The sequence below is a fragment of the Gymnoscopelus microlampas genome (genome assembly GCF_963454915.1).
Source record: "Gymnoscopelus microlampas genome assembly, chromosome: 1".
NCBI classification, from domain to species: Eukaryota; Metazoa; Chordata; class Actinopteri; order Myctophiformes; family Myctophidae; genus Gymnoscopelus; species Gymnoscopelus microlampas.
In genome coordinates this window covers 17,050,158-17,067,007 of record NC_139962.1, presented here as the reverse complement: position 1 = coordinate 17,067,007, position 16,850 = coordinate 17,050,158, and the positions used below count along the sequence as shown (strand labels likewise).

At 43.1% G+C, this 16,850-nt stretch overlaps 1 protein-coding gene across 11 annotated transcripts in view; it reads right to left on the bottom strand.

The window, feature by feature from the left end:
• Positions 1-16,850, bottom strand: part of baz2ba (bromodomain adjacent to zinc finger domain, 2Ba) — a 90,088-nt gene that overhangs the window by 6,804 nt on the left and 66,434 nt on the right. For 3 of the 11 annotated variants that reach the window (XM_084052969.1, XM_084052966.1, XM_084052975.1), the window contains 20 exons: positions 16,434-16,542; positions 15,464-15,568; positions 13,826-14,039; positions 13,570-13,662; positions 12,620-12,681; positions 12,255-12,320; positions 11,502-11,567; positions 11,150-11,194; positions 10,747-10,779; positions 8,507-8,572; positions 6,984-7,124; positions 5,788-6,042; positions 5,029-5,252; positions 3,978-4,052; positions 3,585-3,816; positions 3,219-3,281; positions 2,476-2,620; positions 1,386-2,185; positions 887-1,142; positions 78-233 (listed from right to left, as the gene is read on the bottom strand). In XM_084052969.1, coding sequence (XP_083909095.1) covers positions 78-233; positions 887-1,142; positions 1,386-2,185; positions 2,476-2,620; positions 3,219-3,281; positions 3,585-3,816; positions 3,978-4,052; positions 5,029-5,252; positions 5,788-6,042; positions 6,984-7,124; positions 8,507-8,572; positions 10,747-10,779; positions 11,150-11,194; positions 11,502-11,567; positions 12,255-12,320; positions 12,620-12,681; positions 13,570-13,662; positions 13,826-14,039; positions 15,464-15,568; positions 16,434-16,542 — 3,206 coding nt within the window. The remainder of the gene's footprint in view (positions 1-77; positions 234-886; positions 1,143-1,385; positions 2,186-2,475; positions 2,621-3,218; positions 3,282-3,584; positions 3,817-3,977; positions 4,053-5,028; positions 5,253-5,787; positions 6,043-6,983; positions 7,125-8,506; positions 8,573-10,746; positions 10,780-11,149; positions 11,195-11,501; positions 11,568-12,254; positions 12,321-12,619; positions 12,682-13,569; positions 13,663-13,825; positions 14,040-15,463; positions 15,569-16,433; positions 16,543-16,850) is intronic. The other 8 variants (XM_084052967.1, XM_084052970.1, XM_084052968.1 and 5 more) reach the window with 6 other exon arrangements.

The window sequence follows — 16,850 nt, the reverse complement described above, 5'->3', positions numbered from 1 at the left end:
ATTTCCTTAAATGATCAATTATTATTTTATAATGGATCAAATTGATTAGTTCGATTAACTGTTGCACAACTACTCACCATCTCTGTGCTTGGTGCAGACCTGGGGGATGATCTCCATATATTTCTGCATCTGTCTATGCAGGCCTTTCTCTCTGATGCCACGGCTGTGGAGGCAACTGACCAGAGCCCTCAGCTCCTCAATGTCAGACACACGCCACCAACCTGCCAGCATATCTGTGTGTACAATATACACACACACACACAAAGACACAGAGAGATAACAGTGAGAATGCAGGCATGCATGCAGGCAAAGACAGACAGATTTAACCAGTTGACCCCTCTAGTAAACTGGATCTGAGTTGGCTCGAACTTGGACTGCTTTTCTCTGTCTATACCAAATCTCTTTGCTAAAAATAATGTTAAAAAACATGTTAGCTTGTAGATCTATTCTTTTTGTCATGTGGCGTCCTGTATACACTAGGCCACATGTATTTCACGTAATGCTAGACATGTTTTTTTATGAACAAAATCAATAGCCAAAAACTATGTAAATTAAATCCAAACATTTTCCAAAACAGTTCATTCCAAACCTTTTCCAGGCCTGGAAAACAGCTTTTTGAATTTTAAAATATTTCCAAGAATTTTATGACCGTTAGAACCCTGCAAAATGTCCTTATGTCAATACTAATTTAAAAAAATACTACTGTAATTGCATAACATAGGTTTTCAAAAATAATTTCAAAATAATCAAAATATTATATATCAATGTTTAAAGAAAATTATCTGGTTTATAGCATCAGGTTAGTCCCAAAACGCATATTCACAGTAGAAATCAAACCTCACACACATACATATCGTACTATATGGATTAATTATCTGTCCCTCACCCTCCGGGATGGACCGAGGTGTGAGATGGTCCAAGGATTTAGGTATTTCCAGGGCAGGAGAGTGCATGTTTGTCTTGTCCATGCGTGGCACCGGTGATTCACTTTTGCTAGAGACACTGGCTGCTGTATTGGCGCTGCCCTCCATGGAGTGACTTGGCATGGGACTGGGGCTACTGCAGAATGGCAGGCCGGGACTCATCATGCCACTGGGCCAACCGACGAATGGAACCCCCAGTAAGGAGCCGCCAGCTTTAACCTGGAGGGACAGTAGGGAAGCAGAAAGGGAGGCAGTGAGTAGACAGAGATGAGGGTAATGACTGTAAGAAAGAAAGAAAGAAAGAGAGAGTTCTAGTTCCAGTACTGATGGCTAGCATACAGCTCACATACAATAGTAGTTTTTACAATAGTAACGATTTCCAATTACGATCGTTTAATTGTGCAGCTCTTCTGCAGACAAACATGTCTTTGTTCTGGTGTGAAGACCAGCTAGCTCACTCACCTGCAGGGCTGAGAGTGGGTAGTTGAGGAGGCCAGCCGGGTGATGCGGGCTGGCAGAGGCCGAAGCGGCGGAGGGGGTGAGGGGCAGGGCCGGGGATGGAGGCGGGGATCTCTGCCTGGCTGGGGTGGAGGAAGAGATAGGAGAGGTGAGGGGGGCTCCCAGTGGAGGAGGGGTGATGATGGAGGACAGATCGCAGGGGGTGCGAGGGAGCAGACTGAACCAGTGGCCGCTCCTCTCTGTCAGGACCCTAAGCAGCTGGTCGTTGGCTTGGAAGGGGAGGTGCGGGGAAAGGGACGAGGTCGGGGGAGTGTTCCCTGGGCTTTCTTGTAGGGCGGGCGGGCACAGGAGAGAGGAAAAGGTAGAGGCCAAGGGTGGGGCGTTTAGAGTGTCACTAGCGGTCACCATGGACAGGGGTGTGGCTACCGCCGGCTGAGAGGTATTGTGGGTCGGTGAGCATGATGGTACTGTGGACATCGGAACAATTGTAGAGCCAACAGGGCTGATGTTTTGCCTCGGACGGGTGCCATCTTTTCCCGCCATCTTTGGGGTTTCATTGCCAGCCTCCTTGGCGCCGTCCCGCATTGCGTAGAAGTTGGAGAGGGTGGCAGAGTGCTTCTTCTCCTTGTGATCCCTCTCTTCTTCTTTTTGCGGCTCGGACGCATGCATGCATGCACTCTGGGCATCACGGTCACTCATGAGTTTCTCCTTCTGCAGCTCCACTTCCAGGGGTTCCTCTTTGATCTTGACCTCCTCTGCTGCTCGCTTCCTTCTCTGTCGTTCCTCCTCCAATTCCCCAGGAGCTGCGGGGGGGGGGGGGGGGGGGGGGGGGGGACGTGATGTCATTGGATCTCATAACACTGTTGTAGCACTGTTGTCACACATGCTTTTTGTACGATTAAAATGAAGCCGTGTAGTTGGACTCGTGCCAGACTTGTTCACGGTTTTTGTTTAATTATTATTTCAATTCAGACACTCAGTACCGTAATCAAGGGAGCCCGAGGAAATCAATACCCTTTCAGACATAATATAACAAGGACACCTCCAACTTAAACTAGAGACTAATCTACAATATTGATGTGGCTAAAATTACCTTCTCCACTCTCCATAGCCTCTATGAAGACTCCTCCGCAGTGAGGCAGCACCCAATACCGGCGCCGGTAGCGATCTTGACCGTACATCATGGAGCGCAGAGAATGGGATCCTTCAAACAGCTTCCTCCTGATCTGGTGATGTTGCTGCAAAAGAAATCATACATAATTTCTTGCGTTATACACTATTTTAATCAAGGAAGCCTCAGAAGTCATAACATCGCAGATTTACTCTACTGTATTATCCGTACAATCAATCACAATCGCTCCCTTTCAATTCTAATATCCATACAGTAGTTTTTATGTCCTCTCCCAACAAAGCGATGCAACTAATCATAAACCACTCAAAGGGACGCCAGGTATGCCAGCTACAGTATATTGGGTCTTATGAGCTCCAGGCAGTGCTACTTGTCAACCAGCAGGTGTCCTACCCGACACAAAGGGTCTGAACTTCTCAATGGAAGAGCAAGGAGACCACCTCGAACCACTACAGATGTGCTAGTTATATTGTATTAACATAATCTACCATACAGATTGGTTCAAATAACATTTCATTCATGAAAAAAAGAAAAGAAAAAGAAGTGACAGATTGAAAATGTGATTGCTTTTTCTAGCTGAGCCACACAAAATGAATCTGACCGGTCAATCTACCATGCATGCAACCTATTTTGACATCTCTTAAATGACAGTTTACATGTTTTTTTTATATGTCATAGCATTTAGAAATACTTTGACTGTAACGTACCTTGGCTAATTTCTCTATCTGCTTCTCCAGCTCCTCCACACTGGTGGACTGATCCCCTTCATCCTGAGAGAGACACATATTCACATCTATGAGCCTATGGTCATTTGTACCACATAAAGCAGTGGTTCTTGATGCTTTTTATATCAAGGACCCCCATATTAATGTATTTGGCCACGGAACCCCATCTGAAAAGATTGTGTGCCAAGGACCCCCATACAAGATTTGTGTTGTTAAAGCAGTGGTCTTCAATGTTTTCAGGCCAAGGACCCCCTAGCTGAGAGAGAGATGAAGCAGGGACCCCCTCTATATTGTTTTTATTTTGAGAACCACTGATCTACAGTATATTATGCTTATAGGAACTCATACCTCGTCGCACGTCTCCACTTTTTTCCCCTTCTTGATCTCTTCTTCCTCGTCCTCATCGTCCTCATCTGCCTGCTCATCGCTGTCGTCCTCGTCGTCCTCGTCATCGTCGCTGTCTCCGCCGGCTTTCCTCTTGTGTTTGAGGGCAGAGGACGGAGTACCCAGGGACTGGTTCTCCTCCATGCCCAGACTAGCCTCCCTCCTCCCTGTCCGCTTGGCATGGATGGTCCTCAGCCTGCACACACACACACACACACACACACACACACACACACACACACACACACACACACACACACACACACACACACACACACACACACACACAGATTGTAACAGAGTATAACGATGTCAAAAATCAACCCACTCGTTCTAAGCATTAAAATGTGTTCTTACTTTTTAAGTTTTCCCTCCATGATGATCTTGTCTTTCCTCATGTTTGCCATGTGGTCAAGGACTTTGTCGATCTCACTGCAGAGATAAAGGCAGGCCTGTTAGTTCAATATACTGTATCCTAAACGTGCGCACGTCACACATGCATGCTCCCAATGCTGGCCTTCCCAGACATTAACCAATTTCAACATGGCGTCCCTATTTTCGGCATGTCAATACAGCCAAACATTTTCGCAAAAATAGCAGGTCGCCAGGCTCACAGCACGTAGCATCTGCATGACACCGTTGTACAATGAAGAATGAAATATGGCTTAAGAGGATAATAAAAAAGCTCAAATATAAGGGAATGAAACAGAGAGGTCCATAGGGGCAGGCAAACACCTAAAGCCACAGTGAACCAGTCTCAAGAGCCAACACTGCAGAGCATGCATTAATAATTGAATAAATGAAGTCCCTTCAAAACAGAACTACATCTACAGTACACTACAAATGAACAGGTTTATGGAGCCATTTCAGGGCATTAATAAAACATAGCATTATTAGCGAACTAATAAAAGGTAGTTAAGCAGCATTATGACACCGGTTGAATTGGAACTCCTTATACTGTAGCACTGCAATGATGTTCTTCATTGTATGAAGATGATAACCCACTGCTACTACGCTCGGTTTTTGGTTTGCAATGCAACATTTTTGTTTAAAATTGTGGGTGAAGCTTGCTACAAATTGTCAACTGTGTTATTTTTTCCGTTTTTTTGTGGGAACTTGTATTGATCTCTGTGGGGAAATTTGTTCTCTGCATTTGACCCATCCTAGCAGTGGGCAGTGGCACTCTGAGAGCAGTTAGGTGTTCATGCTCAAGCCAGGAAGGCAGGATAAGCCGTGTAGCCGGCTATAGCTTTAAACACCATGATACCATGATACTGCATGTATCACTTGATTTTTGATTGGTTATAGTGATCAAAGATCCTGCCTCAAGATGCTACTTCAAGTACAACAGACCCTTTTACGTTCAACACAATGACATTAATGCATTAGGACATTGCAGTTATCTTACCTAATGACAGCCCTGCTGCAGGCCAGCTCATTAGCTAGAAAGCCCAGAATAGAGGCTTTCTGAGCAGGAGTGTGGGCCTGAAAGGCCTTGGTCTTCAGACTGAGGGCCAGAGGGGCCAGTTCTGTGTTGGCACAATGGGCCCCCATGTACATCTGCAACACTTCCGACACATTGTCCCTGTTGATGCCAACATTCGTCAGGTGGTCTCCTAGCATGGTCTTAGTCTGAAAGAGAAGGAGACGGTGAGTGAGGCAGGGAGTGCTGAAACAGATGATGTTTCTCAAATACGTTTTTTAAAATAAAATGTAGTTTAGTCATTATGCCAATTCCCCCCTTGTATATAGTCCCTGACTCCCTGTCACTGCCACCCCCTACTCGTTGGTCTGGGGATGGTGTAGACAACAATGTCTGCTCCGATCCGATTCTTTTCACCCGACGGCATAATGCATGCAGAGGAACGCGTTATCCCTCCCGGTTTCACTCCCTGCTCAACAAGAGCACCGGCCAACCAGTAGGAGTGGTTTGTGCAGGGACAAGAGATCATCCTGTTCCTCCACTGCTGGCTTCCCACCCGCAGTTAAGTGTGTTCATTGAAGTGCCAGGCCAAGCCCGGAGGCACTGTGGAGCAATCAAACCCTACTGTAGGTACTTTACCCCTGCACCACCCAGACACCTTTCTCAGGTAATTAAAAGTTCTGAGAAACTATGGTGTATTCGTCATTACAGACGTCATTCATTCAAACAGGAACGGCAGTTTACCTTTTGTCCTGGTGGCAATCCAGGGTCACACACAGCCAGAGACAGCAGTCTTACAAGAAGGTCTTGGACTTGGCCCATGCTGTCCCCCACATTGAGCAGGCCTTCTTGCAGCATGCCCAGGGTGGGCACGTCCATGTTAACATCAAGCCCCAGCACCTTGCCAAAGCCCCGCAGGAACTGCATCAACATCAAGCAGTTTGACACGGCACGTCCTGGCAGAATCAACCCAGGGATGCGGGAAAACTCTGGCAGAGGCTGGACAGTGAGTGAAGACAGGGCTGGTTAGTTATAGTTACTTATAATATGAACACATACACTGCAAAATCCTGGTCCATATTTACAGTCTCAGAGTTAAATTAACACTCAGGATGTTGCAGTGTACTCCATGGACACCCAAAATAACAACAACAATAAGAAGTCCATAATTAATGCAAGAGTAAGATTTCAACCACTAGGGTATTTTAAAGAAACACTTGCATAATTATCCTGTTGCTCAGTGGTTGTTTTATAATTTAGTGCAATGACTGCACTTCAGTCCATAGTGCATTACTTGACAACAACCACTGGGGGGCACAGACTTCCTAATAATAATAATCACAATCATCATAATAATCATAATAATGACAATATGGAACACAAAATCAATCAAAGTTATATGATTATATTTGTGTGAGTAATCTTGTTAATTCACCCCACATTATACATAATGATAACTTACTCTATCAATACAACCATCTAATCAAGTGTAGGCACATGGCCGTCTACTGTAATACATGTTACATGTTTCTGAATAGCTGATGTGTGACTGTCTGTAGTAGACCTGATGTTTTTAGTGCTGCAACTATGGATTATAATTTTATTATTGATTATTCTATCAATTACTTTTTCGATTAAACAAATCGAGAAGCGTGTTTTTTTATATATATCTACAGTATGAATCAATTAACCACTTCAGGGGTGTGTTTTATTCTGATAATAATAGTGAAAATAACAGATCTACGAGCTTGTAGATCAGCTATGTTCACTATTTCTGAAAATCTTTGAAACGTTTCGCCTAGAACGTAGAGGGAATGCCCAAAATAGGGTTTGATTAACAATTGATCCTTTTATTAAATGTTCGATTCTTTTTTTATATCGATTAAATCAATGAGTTTGATTAACTGTTACACCCCTAGATGGGTTGTTGGCTCAGCTACCTTATGATCAGAGAGACACATGTCTTCATTTGGCTTCTTCAGCTCTCGTGCTATCTCCATCTCCAGTCTGCGTTGCTCCAGCTTCCGTTCCTTTGACAGGCGCTTTTCATCCCTCTTCTCCTGCCGCAAGCGTTCGCGCTCCTGCAGACGTTCAGGTGTTAAGGTGAGTATTATCCAAAGCGGTGGATCTCAAAATGTTTCATGAAAAGGACCCCCAAAATGTATATGTATTTGGCCTGCAGACCCCCATCTGAAAATATTTTGTGCCAGGGACCCATACAAGGTTTGTGTTGTTAAAATGGTTAAAAAATATTCAAAATTCTTCTTGGAATATTGTTTATTTTTTTATAGCCGAAGCAACGCGTTGTGGGCTTTTAGATCGGCTATTTTCAAATAGCCAATGTGTACAGGGTTTAAGTGGTTAAATACATTTTTATGTTATAATAACTGATTTTGCTGGGGACCTCCTGGAATCCCCTCAAGGCCCCCCTCAACCCACTTTGAGAACCACTGATCCAAAGCAAATGGTAGGTCGACATGCACAGTAAAATCTGTGTTAATTTAAACCTATAAGAGTGTAAAAATGGACCCTTTACTGACATTAGCCAATTTTTTTATTGCCAGTGAGCAATACTCTCTCGTAGTTAATTCAACAGACAGAATGTTGCAGTGTGTAGTGTGTGTGTGTATGTGTGTGTGTATGTGTGTGTGTGTGTGTGTGTGTGTGTGTGTGTGTGTGTGTGTGTGTGTGTGTGTGTGTGTGTGTGTGTGTGTGTGTGTGTGTGTGTGTGTGTGTGTGTGTGTGTGCGTGCGTGCGTGCGTGCGTGCGTGCGTGCGTGTGTGTGCGTGTGATTACAGTCTATGTGTGTGCAGGTGTTTGTATTTGTTAGTACACTTCACAACATGCAAACATCTCACACTGATGCACGCCTTACACCACTGACTCACACACTCCATATGGCATAAGTCTTTAATTTGCTATAAGATGACTGAATAAAGCATCCTTTGTTAGACCTCAACCTTGGTGCGTCTCCCATTTGTTGTGGCCAAAGAGCCAGGTCATAGCAACGTGTGGAAACAGATGTTCACTCTGTGACTCTGAGCAGTATTAGTTTAACCCATTCAATCCAGGAACGCATAATGTGTCATTGTAGATTTTTTGCTATAACCATTATTTTATCCTTTGGGCTATTCAAAAATAGCAGATCTACAAGCTCATGTGCCACACTACGAGCTTGTAGATCTGCTTTCTTTTTATCATGAAAATGTGTGCAAATCTTTGAAGTCTTTTAAAGCAAACATTTATCTCAAATCTTTGCTTCTGGGGATTCTACAAATGTCTTCTAAATCCTATGTTGCTATATATCAGTGGTTCACAAACTTTTTCATGACACATTCCTGGATTGAATGGGTAAATGCCACCGTGCATTCAAAGGTGTTTGAACGGTGGATTCTTTTGACTCTGCACGTGTGTGTGTAAGTGTGTAAGTGTGTGTGCATGTGGTTGGATGTTCAAGGTCTACCTCTGCTTTCTTGCGAGCCTCCACAGCCTTCATCAGCATCACATGTTGCCTCCTCCGTTCTCTCTCCTGGAACGGCAAAAACAAAACAAAATAAAAAATACACAAACACAAACACATACTGTACATACTGTGCAAAAAAACTGAAATTATTTTAGTCTGTATTCAGAGAAATAAACTATTTATATAATGCACTAAATACAGTAGTCAACATACTTCAAATAAAGAATAATAACAACACAACATGATGCTTCACATGTACGAATGTCACATGTTTTGGTAGAAGCATAAGTGAAGGTAACAGGAGGTACGATGACAACCAAAAACAAAGCAACACAGCGATGCAATACAGAGTAGATGTGATGACAGGCTCAAAAAAGAGAAGCAGCTGGAATCAGTGATGGTGTCTAAAGGAAAGCTGACAATACCAAAGCCACAAAAATCCGGGTTGAGCGGCTCTTCTGACATCTCACGTTTCCGTTACAGCGGAAAAATGATAAATTCCGTGCCGTCGATCTAAAATGTGTCAATTCCTTTGACAAATCGTTCGAAAGATTTATATTTCTGAGGAATACGACAAATGGGAATGTAAAAGTAGAGAGTACAGAAAAGAGCAGTTCCATTTTGGGCTCTGTTGACGATGTAAGTATAAGTACAGTATGTGCAGGGACATCTAGGGATATCAGCTATAGTTTCTAATGATAATAATAATCTAATAATTTTGGTTTGGTTTGCATGCTACAAAAAGACATGGGAGACCAGTAATGACAGAGTATCATTTCATTTCATGTTTCTTTATAGCAGTTAACCACTTAAATCCTATATACTTTGTTGACCGGTTTACTCCAGGGGTCTTTACTTGGCACCCTCCTTTTTCCCTCTACACCAAATCTATTCTCTTCTTTTTTTGCCAAATGCTTGCCTATTTTTGAGGAACGCTTGCCTGTTATGACCAGAATAGGGACTCGAGGGTTCATGTGGTTGAAAAGGCCCAATTGCCCCCCTTTTTTAGCCTTGTCAATGACATTTCCAGTGCATAGAGAAATGGGTTGGGAATGAGGAACTTAGTTATTGTGAAATCAACAGACTGGATGATAACACCTCAGTAAAGAGGAGGTCTAGGTCCATAGTACTCAAGTTCATCTGAGAATGGAATGCTAGCGGTAGCAGTCTAAGGAAATGTAAACAAACATATGAGATCTGCAGCGTCAGGACTTTTCTAGTTCTCCAATTAATGTCGTATAACTACTGTGAGAACATGTCATAACCATTCACGTTTTGTACAATTAGGTATGACACCCTTCAATTGCAAGTTTTTATTTTCAGATATTTAAAATGTCACCATTTTATGGTGAAATGTTAAATATATGGAGTCAAAGACTTAGGGACTGACTCAGCAAACAGTCCACCATCAGACAGATGATCAGACACGGCCCTTATATTCAGCTGCAACTGTATGTATGAGTGAGACGAGCTATAAGCAAGACAGCCAGGCCAAAAAAAAAGAAGAAGGAGAAAAAAAAGGAACACTACATAGAACCACATTTATCTCCATGGCAGAATATGACAACTGTTGTTCTAGACTGTGGAGGGTCTGTAAGGAGCCAAACCTGAGAGAAACAGGCCGAAGGTGATTCTACCATAGAGAGAAAATGGTTCTCGGCAGCTCTTTTTCTTTTTTTTTCTTTTTTCCTTTTTTTCTGTGCAGAGTACAGGAACAGTGAATGACAGGGTGGCTGGATGGCGCAGGTTAAAAGTCCAGCACCCCGTGGACTGCAGGACAGATGCGTGGACAGACAAGACAAAAGCTAAATGCCTGGACCGAAATCATCAAGCACTCACGAGTCACAGAGCTACTCCAATTCAACAGTTAAGACGATGTGTGTATAGTATATATATGACGGATGGAAACTCCTTGAGTGCACTTTTAGACAGTGAGAGAGTGGATCGGCTATAGCAGTCTTTGCAATGCATTCTGAGTAGGAGGGGGGGGGATTGGGTGGGGGTGGGGGTGGGGGTGGTACAGAAGCTGCCTGACCACCGTGACAGGGTCAGTCGTCCCTCGGGACAAGCAGATGGAGGCAGCGTCCTGACTCTTTTTCCCTCATTGTTGGTTTTGCTGGAAAGCCATGCAGAAGAATGTAGTATGACGGCAGCCAGTGCTACACGTAATGCATTGCTATGACAACCATATCACAACCAGTTACACGATGCAGGTGTTAGATGTACAAAAAGAAACATACCCATACCATATCTAGTCTATGCCTCTCCAACTCCTGGCAGAGAGAGTTGGCAAAGTATTATGGGACAGAAGTAATATCCAGTACCAATAAAGCATGGGATTTGATCCACCAAAAAAAGAAGAAATAATGAATATTTTAATTAAATAGAGACCACTTACACAGACACATTTGCATACTCTCACTCTCACACACACGCACACACACGCACGCGTGCACACACACACACACACACACACACACACACACACACACACACACACACACACACACACACACACACACACACACACACCTGTAAATTCGTATTCAAGTGAGGTATGAAGTATGGTATAGCGGTATAGAGTATTAATACAAAAATATCTATCATGTTCAAGAGGCTTTGCAGATTGAAGGGAATGCATACCTGATGTTTCAGAATCTCTGCCTGCTGTCTCCTCATCTCTTTCTCCTTGAAGGGAAGCAAGAGAAGATGAGGGAAAAATCAATATGCTTTCATATTGCCAACATCATGAAAATCACTACAGCGTGATGGGATTGCGGCCCATTTGAAAAGGCGGTATGGCTTCTCTAATTCCATTGTCAGCTACATCTCAAATGGAAAAAGAAGTTCAATACTTTGGTAAATGTAAGATGAAATAATTTGTGATTTTTGGAGCAACAAAGAGCCTTTCACTGCCTCATGGTGTGCATGTTTAAGTGGCAGGAGCTTAAATTTCATGTTCTATCTGAAGGATTTGTTGAAATTACAAACAAACCTTTATCCTTTTTTCAGCCTCCATTATTTTGGCGCTGGCAACTTCTTCCTTCTTTCTCCGTTTGGCCTGTGAATTCAGATTACAGTCAGGACATCAGGGACCACAAAAACGTACACATATCAATCAGCTCGTCTTGCTTCACAGCACTCTAAATGATTTGTTTGTGGTCTTTTCTGGTTTAAGGGAAGATTTCATGCTCCTGAATGCCAGTCAAATTTGTAAAACAGAGAATGAATAATGTATCACTTAAACGTATTAATTGTGAATGTGTTGAAGTCTCCTGTTAAGAGTGCCTTGCCAACCGTGTCAACTCAAATTTGATTTAGTCCTGCTAAAACACTTTGAAGCTCCTTCAGTGTAATTGTGCATCCCGGTGTGTAGTTGTGCCTGTGTTTGCATGCATGGGTGTATATGCTTGTGTGTGCAAAACAGCACCTTTCCTCCCCCCCCCCCCCTTCGACCCACTTATGCTAAACTGTTACTGTTGTCTGATGAAAAGAAAGACTTTTCTGTCCAATTTAAATAAGGTCTGAAGAGGCAGCGACAGCCATTTTAATATTCAACGGCCGTCAACCAAGACCAATTTAGCATTAGTTCCATGTGGAATTATGCCTAAGAAGACGCAACTCCCTCCAATACAAGCTACTGTTCAGTAATGGGCTTTGGTAAGATTAAAACACTATAGACTGAGGGGTTGCAGCTATTCAAGAATGTTCTGCTTAATCAGAGGTGCGGCTGCATCAGACGTTGTACCTCCAAAATTTGATGTGCCCTGAGCTCCTTCTCCATCCGTATCTGCTGAATACGCTTGATCTTCTCCTATGAAAACAACACTATCTCTTAATACTTCGGAGATGGGGAACACACCCTTGCGCAAAGCAATTCAAGTCACTGCATTCATGTGAGGTTTGCGGGATGGAGGGCACACAATTTCAGTAATCGTTTAAAAAACAACTGTGCCAGCATTAATGATAGGTAATTAAAAACCAAGAAACAACAACACAGAGGCGAAAACAAGTCCTTCCCACCACACATACGAGTACTGACTGTGGTAGGACACGTGAAAGAGTAAAGGAAATGGCATCATACTGTACGCATGAAGAATAAACAATACCCACTTGCTGTTTGAGAATCTTGATATGCTCTTTCTGCTTCCTTCTCTCCTCTGCTGCCATGATAGCTATAAAAAAAACACAACATCAACTCTACATCTGTATCTGACAAAGCTCAGCTATAATGATGAAATACCAAATATGAATATTATGATAAGAATCAGACATAGACTTAGAAGGAGAAGTAGATGTAGAAGACTATGAAGAAGAAAAAGACAGGGGGTCTAATAAGGGTATGGCTTCATGTGGATCTCTGGATGTATGTGGCCGATCTATGGCTGTCATCTATCAACGTATCTAGGTCATAGATATGATCCGACCCCTATTCACTTCCATTATAACATGAAAGTAAGTAAACAAGACATGACTCAGTCATGTGTACCAGCTTGCTTTCTGTTTTCTCTTATTTGTCTCGCAGAATTTGGCAACACTGCTAGTGGCTCCCCATTGGCTTAGACCTGTTGCTTATTTCTCTGGCAGAATCTGGCAACACTGCCATAGAGGCGAGAGGCGTGTCTAGTACCATAGCTTGGGAGTTCAGAGTATGGGAAAGTATCCCCATTGGCTTAACTAAAGGATAGCCAATGATGAAAAAGTGTCGAGAAAGTGTTGAGAAAGCGTTGACTAGACTCAGTCTCTTCTTAGACCAGCGTGCTTTGCAAGATGGTAAAAAAAAACATTCGTGATAAAGGTACGTATTTCCTTGTCCTACTGGCAGCATGCACATGGAACTGATAGGTACAGTGGTGTGTGAGATTAGACGTAAAGAGGAAGAAGTACAAGCAGCTGAAGTAGAAGACGTGGACACAGAAGGTGAAGTTGAAGAAGTTGAAGAAGAAGATGAAGAAGAAATGGACAGAAGAAGTAGCAGTAGTACCAGCAGCATCAGTGGGGGTTCAGGAAGTGTGTAGTATGTGTACTGTATATTGTTGTTTAGTGCGGCAGGATCAGGGTACCTTGTTGTTTGCGAGCCTCTTTGGCAGCACGGGCTAGAGCCTGCTTCTCCAGCTTTCTCATCAGCTTCATCTGAGTAGCCTGTCGGGCTATCTCTGCACAAACACAACACACATCGACAAGAGATTAAGCACAAGACTAGTTACATCCTTTATATACCGTATAGTAGCTCTGGAAGTGGTTATAGCCTTCTGTAGTTATAGCCTTGCAGTTATAGCCTTCTGTATATATATATAATTACTATTTTTCGTGGCTAACCTTGGGCCTCCAGTTTACGCAAAAGTTTGACTTCGCTGGCGCTCGGGCCCTCTGGAGCAACTGGATCGCCCACGTTAGGGGGGCGACCCTTCCTCCGTCGGGAACCCTTGCCACCCTCAGCCCTCTCCGAGTGAGGGAGACGGCTCCTACGACCTTCCATGGCCAAGATACGAGGAATGATCTCATCTTCCTTCAGCAGGCTCCACTGGAGACCCTGGTAAGAGAACAGGGGAAACGGAGAGAGAGAAATGAAGTGGTATAGCAATAAATCAGCAGAAAAAGTTTGAATCTGATTTCCTGATAGTGTACTCAGTGTATTGTCCTTTAAACTTTTTGTTATATAGTCAATATAACTGTTAGCTAGATAGTAAAACAATGACAATTGGATGTATTCAACATTTCTTTGTTTTTGGGAACATTCTAAGGATAAAGAGTCAGTAGATCTAGGTGAGGAACTAAAAGTTCATACATGCCACTCATTAAATGGTCTATTATTACATTTGTATGATGTTCTGTGTTGCTGCATGGCTGGCCCCTCAATACTGTCTGAATTCCTCTTCTCTATGCTAACCCCAATGTTCCACAACCACCCACCCCTAAGCTTTATCTTTGTGTTTCCCAGACACATAACATGACATACATGACTGATCACCTGTGGAAGTAATGTCAGCTGATTATTGCATTTCTCCATGCACATTGAGAGGGGCTATATGAACTAGAACATACTGAGGCCTATATAGATACGGCTGATGCCCATCCATGGCCCTGACAGCAACCGCTGCACACAGCTCTGCCTGTCGTAATGCTTAATCCATTAAGACTGGGAATGCATATGTGTCATTTTATAGATTTCTTTGGCTATTCAGTGTGTGCCATTTATTTTTAAATCGTGGAAAATGTGTGAAAATATTTTAATATATATATACATTTTTAGCTCAAATCTTTGCTTCTAGGGGTCCCTGGTACAAAATATTTTGAGATGGGGGGTCCCTGGACATTGACATGAAAACAGTTTGAGAACCACTGATATTATAGCAACATAATCAAAAAAACAGTTAGGATTTAGAAGACATTTGTAGAATCCCCAGAAGAACAGGAGAACTGTTGCACCTTTCTTTGTCCTTTTGGTGAAGGTTGACTGCAGGTGCGGTGATCTCAAAAAACATAAGGGTAAACTGACAGAAGGAGACTCGCTCACTGCATAGAGGTTAAGGAAAACTCCTTAGACAAGACTTAAAGATTTTTTTTTTCCCCAGAAGCAAATATTTGAGTTAAAAAATGTTTGCTTTAAAAAATATATATATTCAAAGATTTGCACAAATCTTCAAGATTTTTCAAACCAAAGAAAATGCAGATCTCCAAGCTCATAGCGCTATGAGCTTGTAGATCTGCTATTTTTGAATAGCCAAAGAAATCTTAAAATGACACAGATGAGTTCCCGGTCTTAATGGGTTAATGTATGCCCCGTCGTAAGACAGTGTCACGTGCCGCAAAACAGTCGATCTACAAGTACCACAGCGTGTTGTGAGCTTGTATGTAGACTATTTTCGACACACGAAACCATCATACGACAAAGTATATCAATCAGGGTTTCGATGGAAAGATGAACGAGGAGAGAGAGACATGAAAGACAGTCACCTGGGCTCCATCTCTGGCTTCATAGAAGTCACCAACCCTTATCTTTGCACTGAAGCTAAAATTATCACGCGTGATGCTGCCACTCATTCCATTTCTGGACAGATACTATAGAAGAGAAAATAATAAATGGTATTGGTCAAAATGTTTCAAGGCAGAAAAAATGTGAAATGTGTGACATTGACAAAACAACTGGGAGGAGGAGGGGTAAGCTCGATGGGTGGCAGTCCATAAGAAAAGTATTTCTGCGCAGGTTCTAAATCATCATAAAAGCTAGGGATCCAAAACACACTGCAGCAAAGGCTCTTAAAGGGAGAAAATGGTTCTGACCTTGGGTTGCACAACTTGGGCCCTCCATTATCTGTAGCTACAGTATGTGGGGTTTTTTTAACTGGCCAATGACCGGCTAGTGACAATCGAACACTAAAGTCAAAGATAGGCGCGGCACTATCGTGCCCGTGGCTTTAATGAGGCCGATCTGCAGATAAGTAATGTCTATAAGATGCTGTTCAAACAGGGCTCAAGCTGTGCATCCCGGCGTTGACCATTAAACATCTCTTTTTAAGGCGGAGGAGCAGTAACGCAGTGGTTGAGGAAAATGAAGGAAAGAGTGTCGTCTCTCATTCTTTGGGTCTGGGAATGGAAGCGCGGGGGGGGGGGGGGGGGGGTGGAAGCGGGAGGGGGGGGGGTGTTGCAGCTGGAGTGATTTTGCAGCTAATCTAAAATTCATAATACACAAGCGTTTGTTTGGGCAATGAGGATGGGCAGTGTTGTCAGCAGCTATTATCAAAAATATCCCATCACATAAATTATCTTCTTTTCACCTTGAGGCACCATGTTCCCCATGTTCTGTTCTGTCCACTCAAATCCCTCTTACAAGCTACAACGCTCATGTTTTGCCACAAAACATTGCCCATGCATCATGGCTGTGTCTATGCCGCTGCAGTGCAGTGACAAGGTTACGGTACCTTACCTTCATCACATCTGGGTACTGTCTTAGTTTCTTGCCACATGGAGCGTAGTAGGCCACCTCTCCCTGCGACCGCCCAGCCACCGATTTGATTCGCGTTTCTCTCTGCCACCTTTAATATAAGACAGTAATATAGAACCGTATACACTATATATATACTGTATATCGGACCTTGTATGTCCAAAACATACAGGAAATGGCTAAAAGAACCTGTGTTCCAATGGATCCAATGTAGTTATTATTTAATCACAAGCTCTTGTTAAGGTTTTTCATTGGTTAAATCTAACTATTAATGCGTGGAATCTCCGCATATCTCGAGAGCCGTCCAACCATTCGGTTTGGAACTCGCTGCATGTGTCGCAGAGTCTAACCATGAATGCGCAGAATCGGGTGGAAACCGTGTAAGTCCAAAACTCTTTC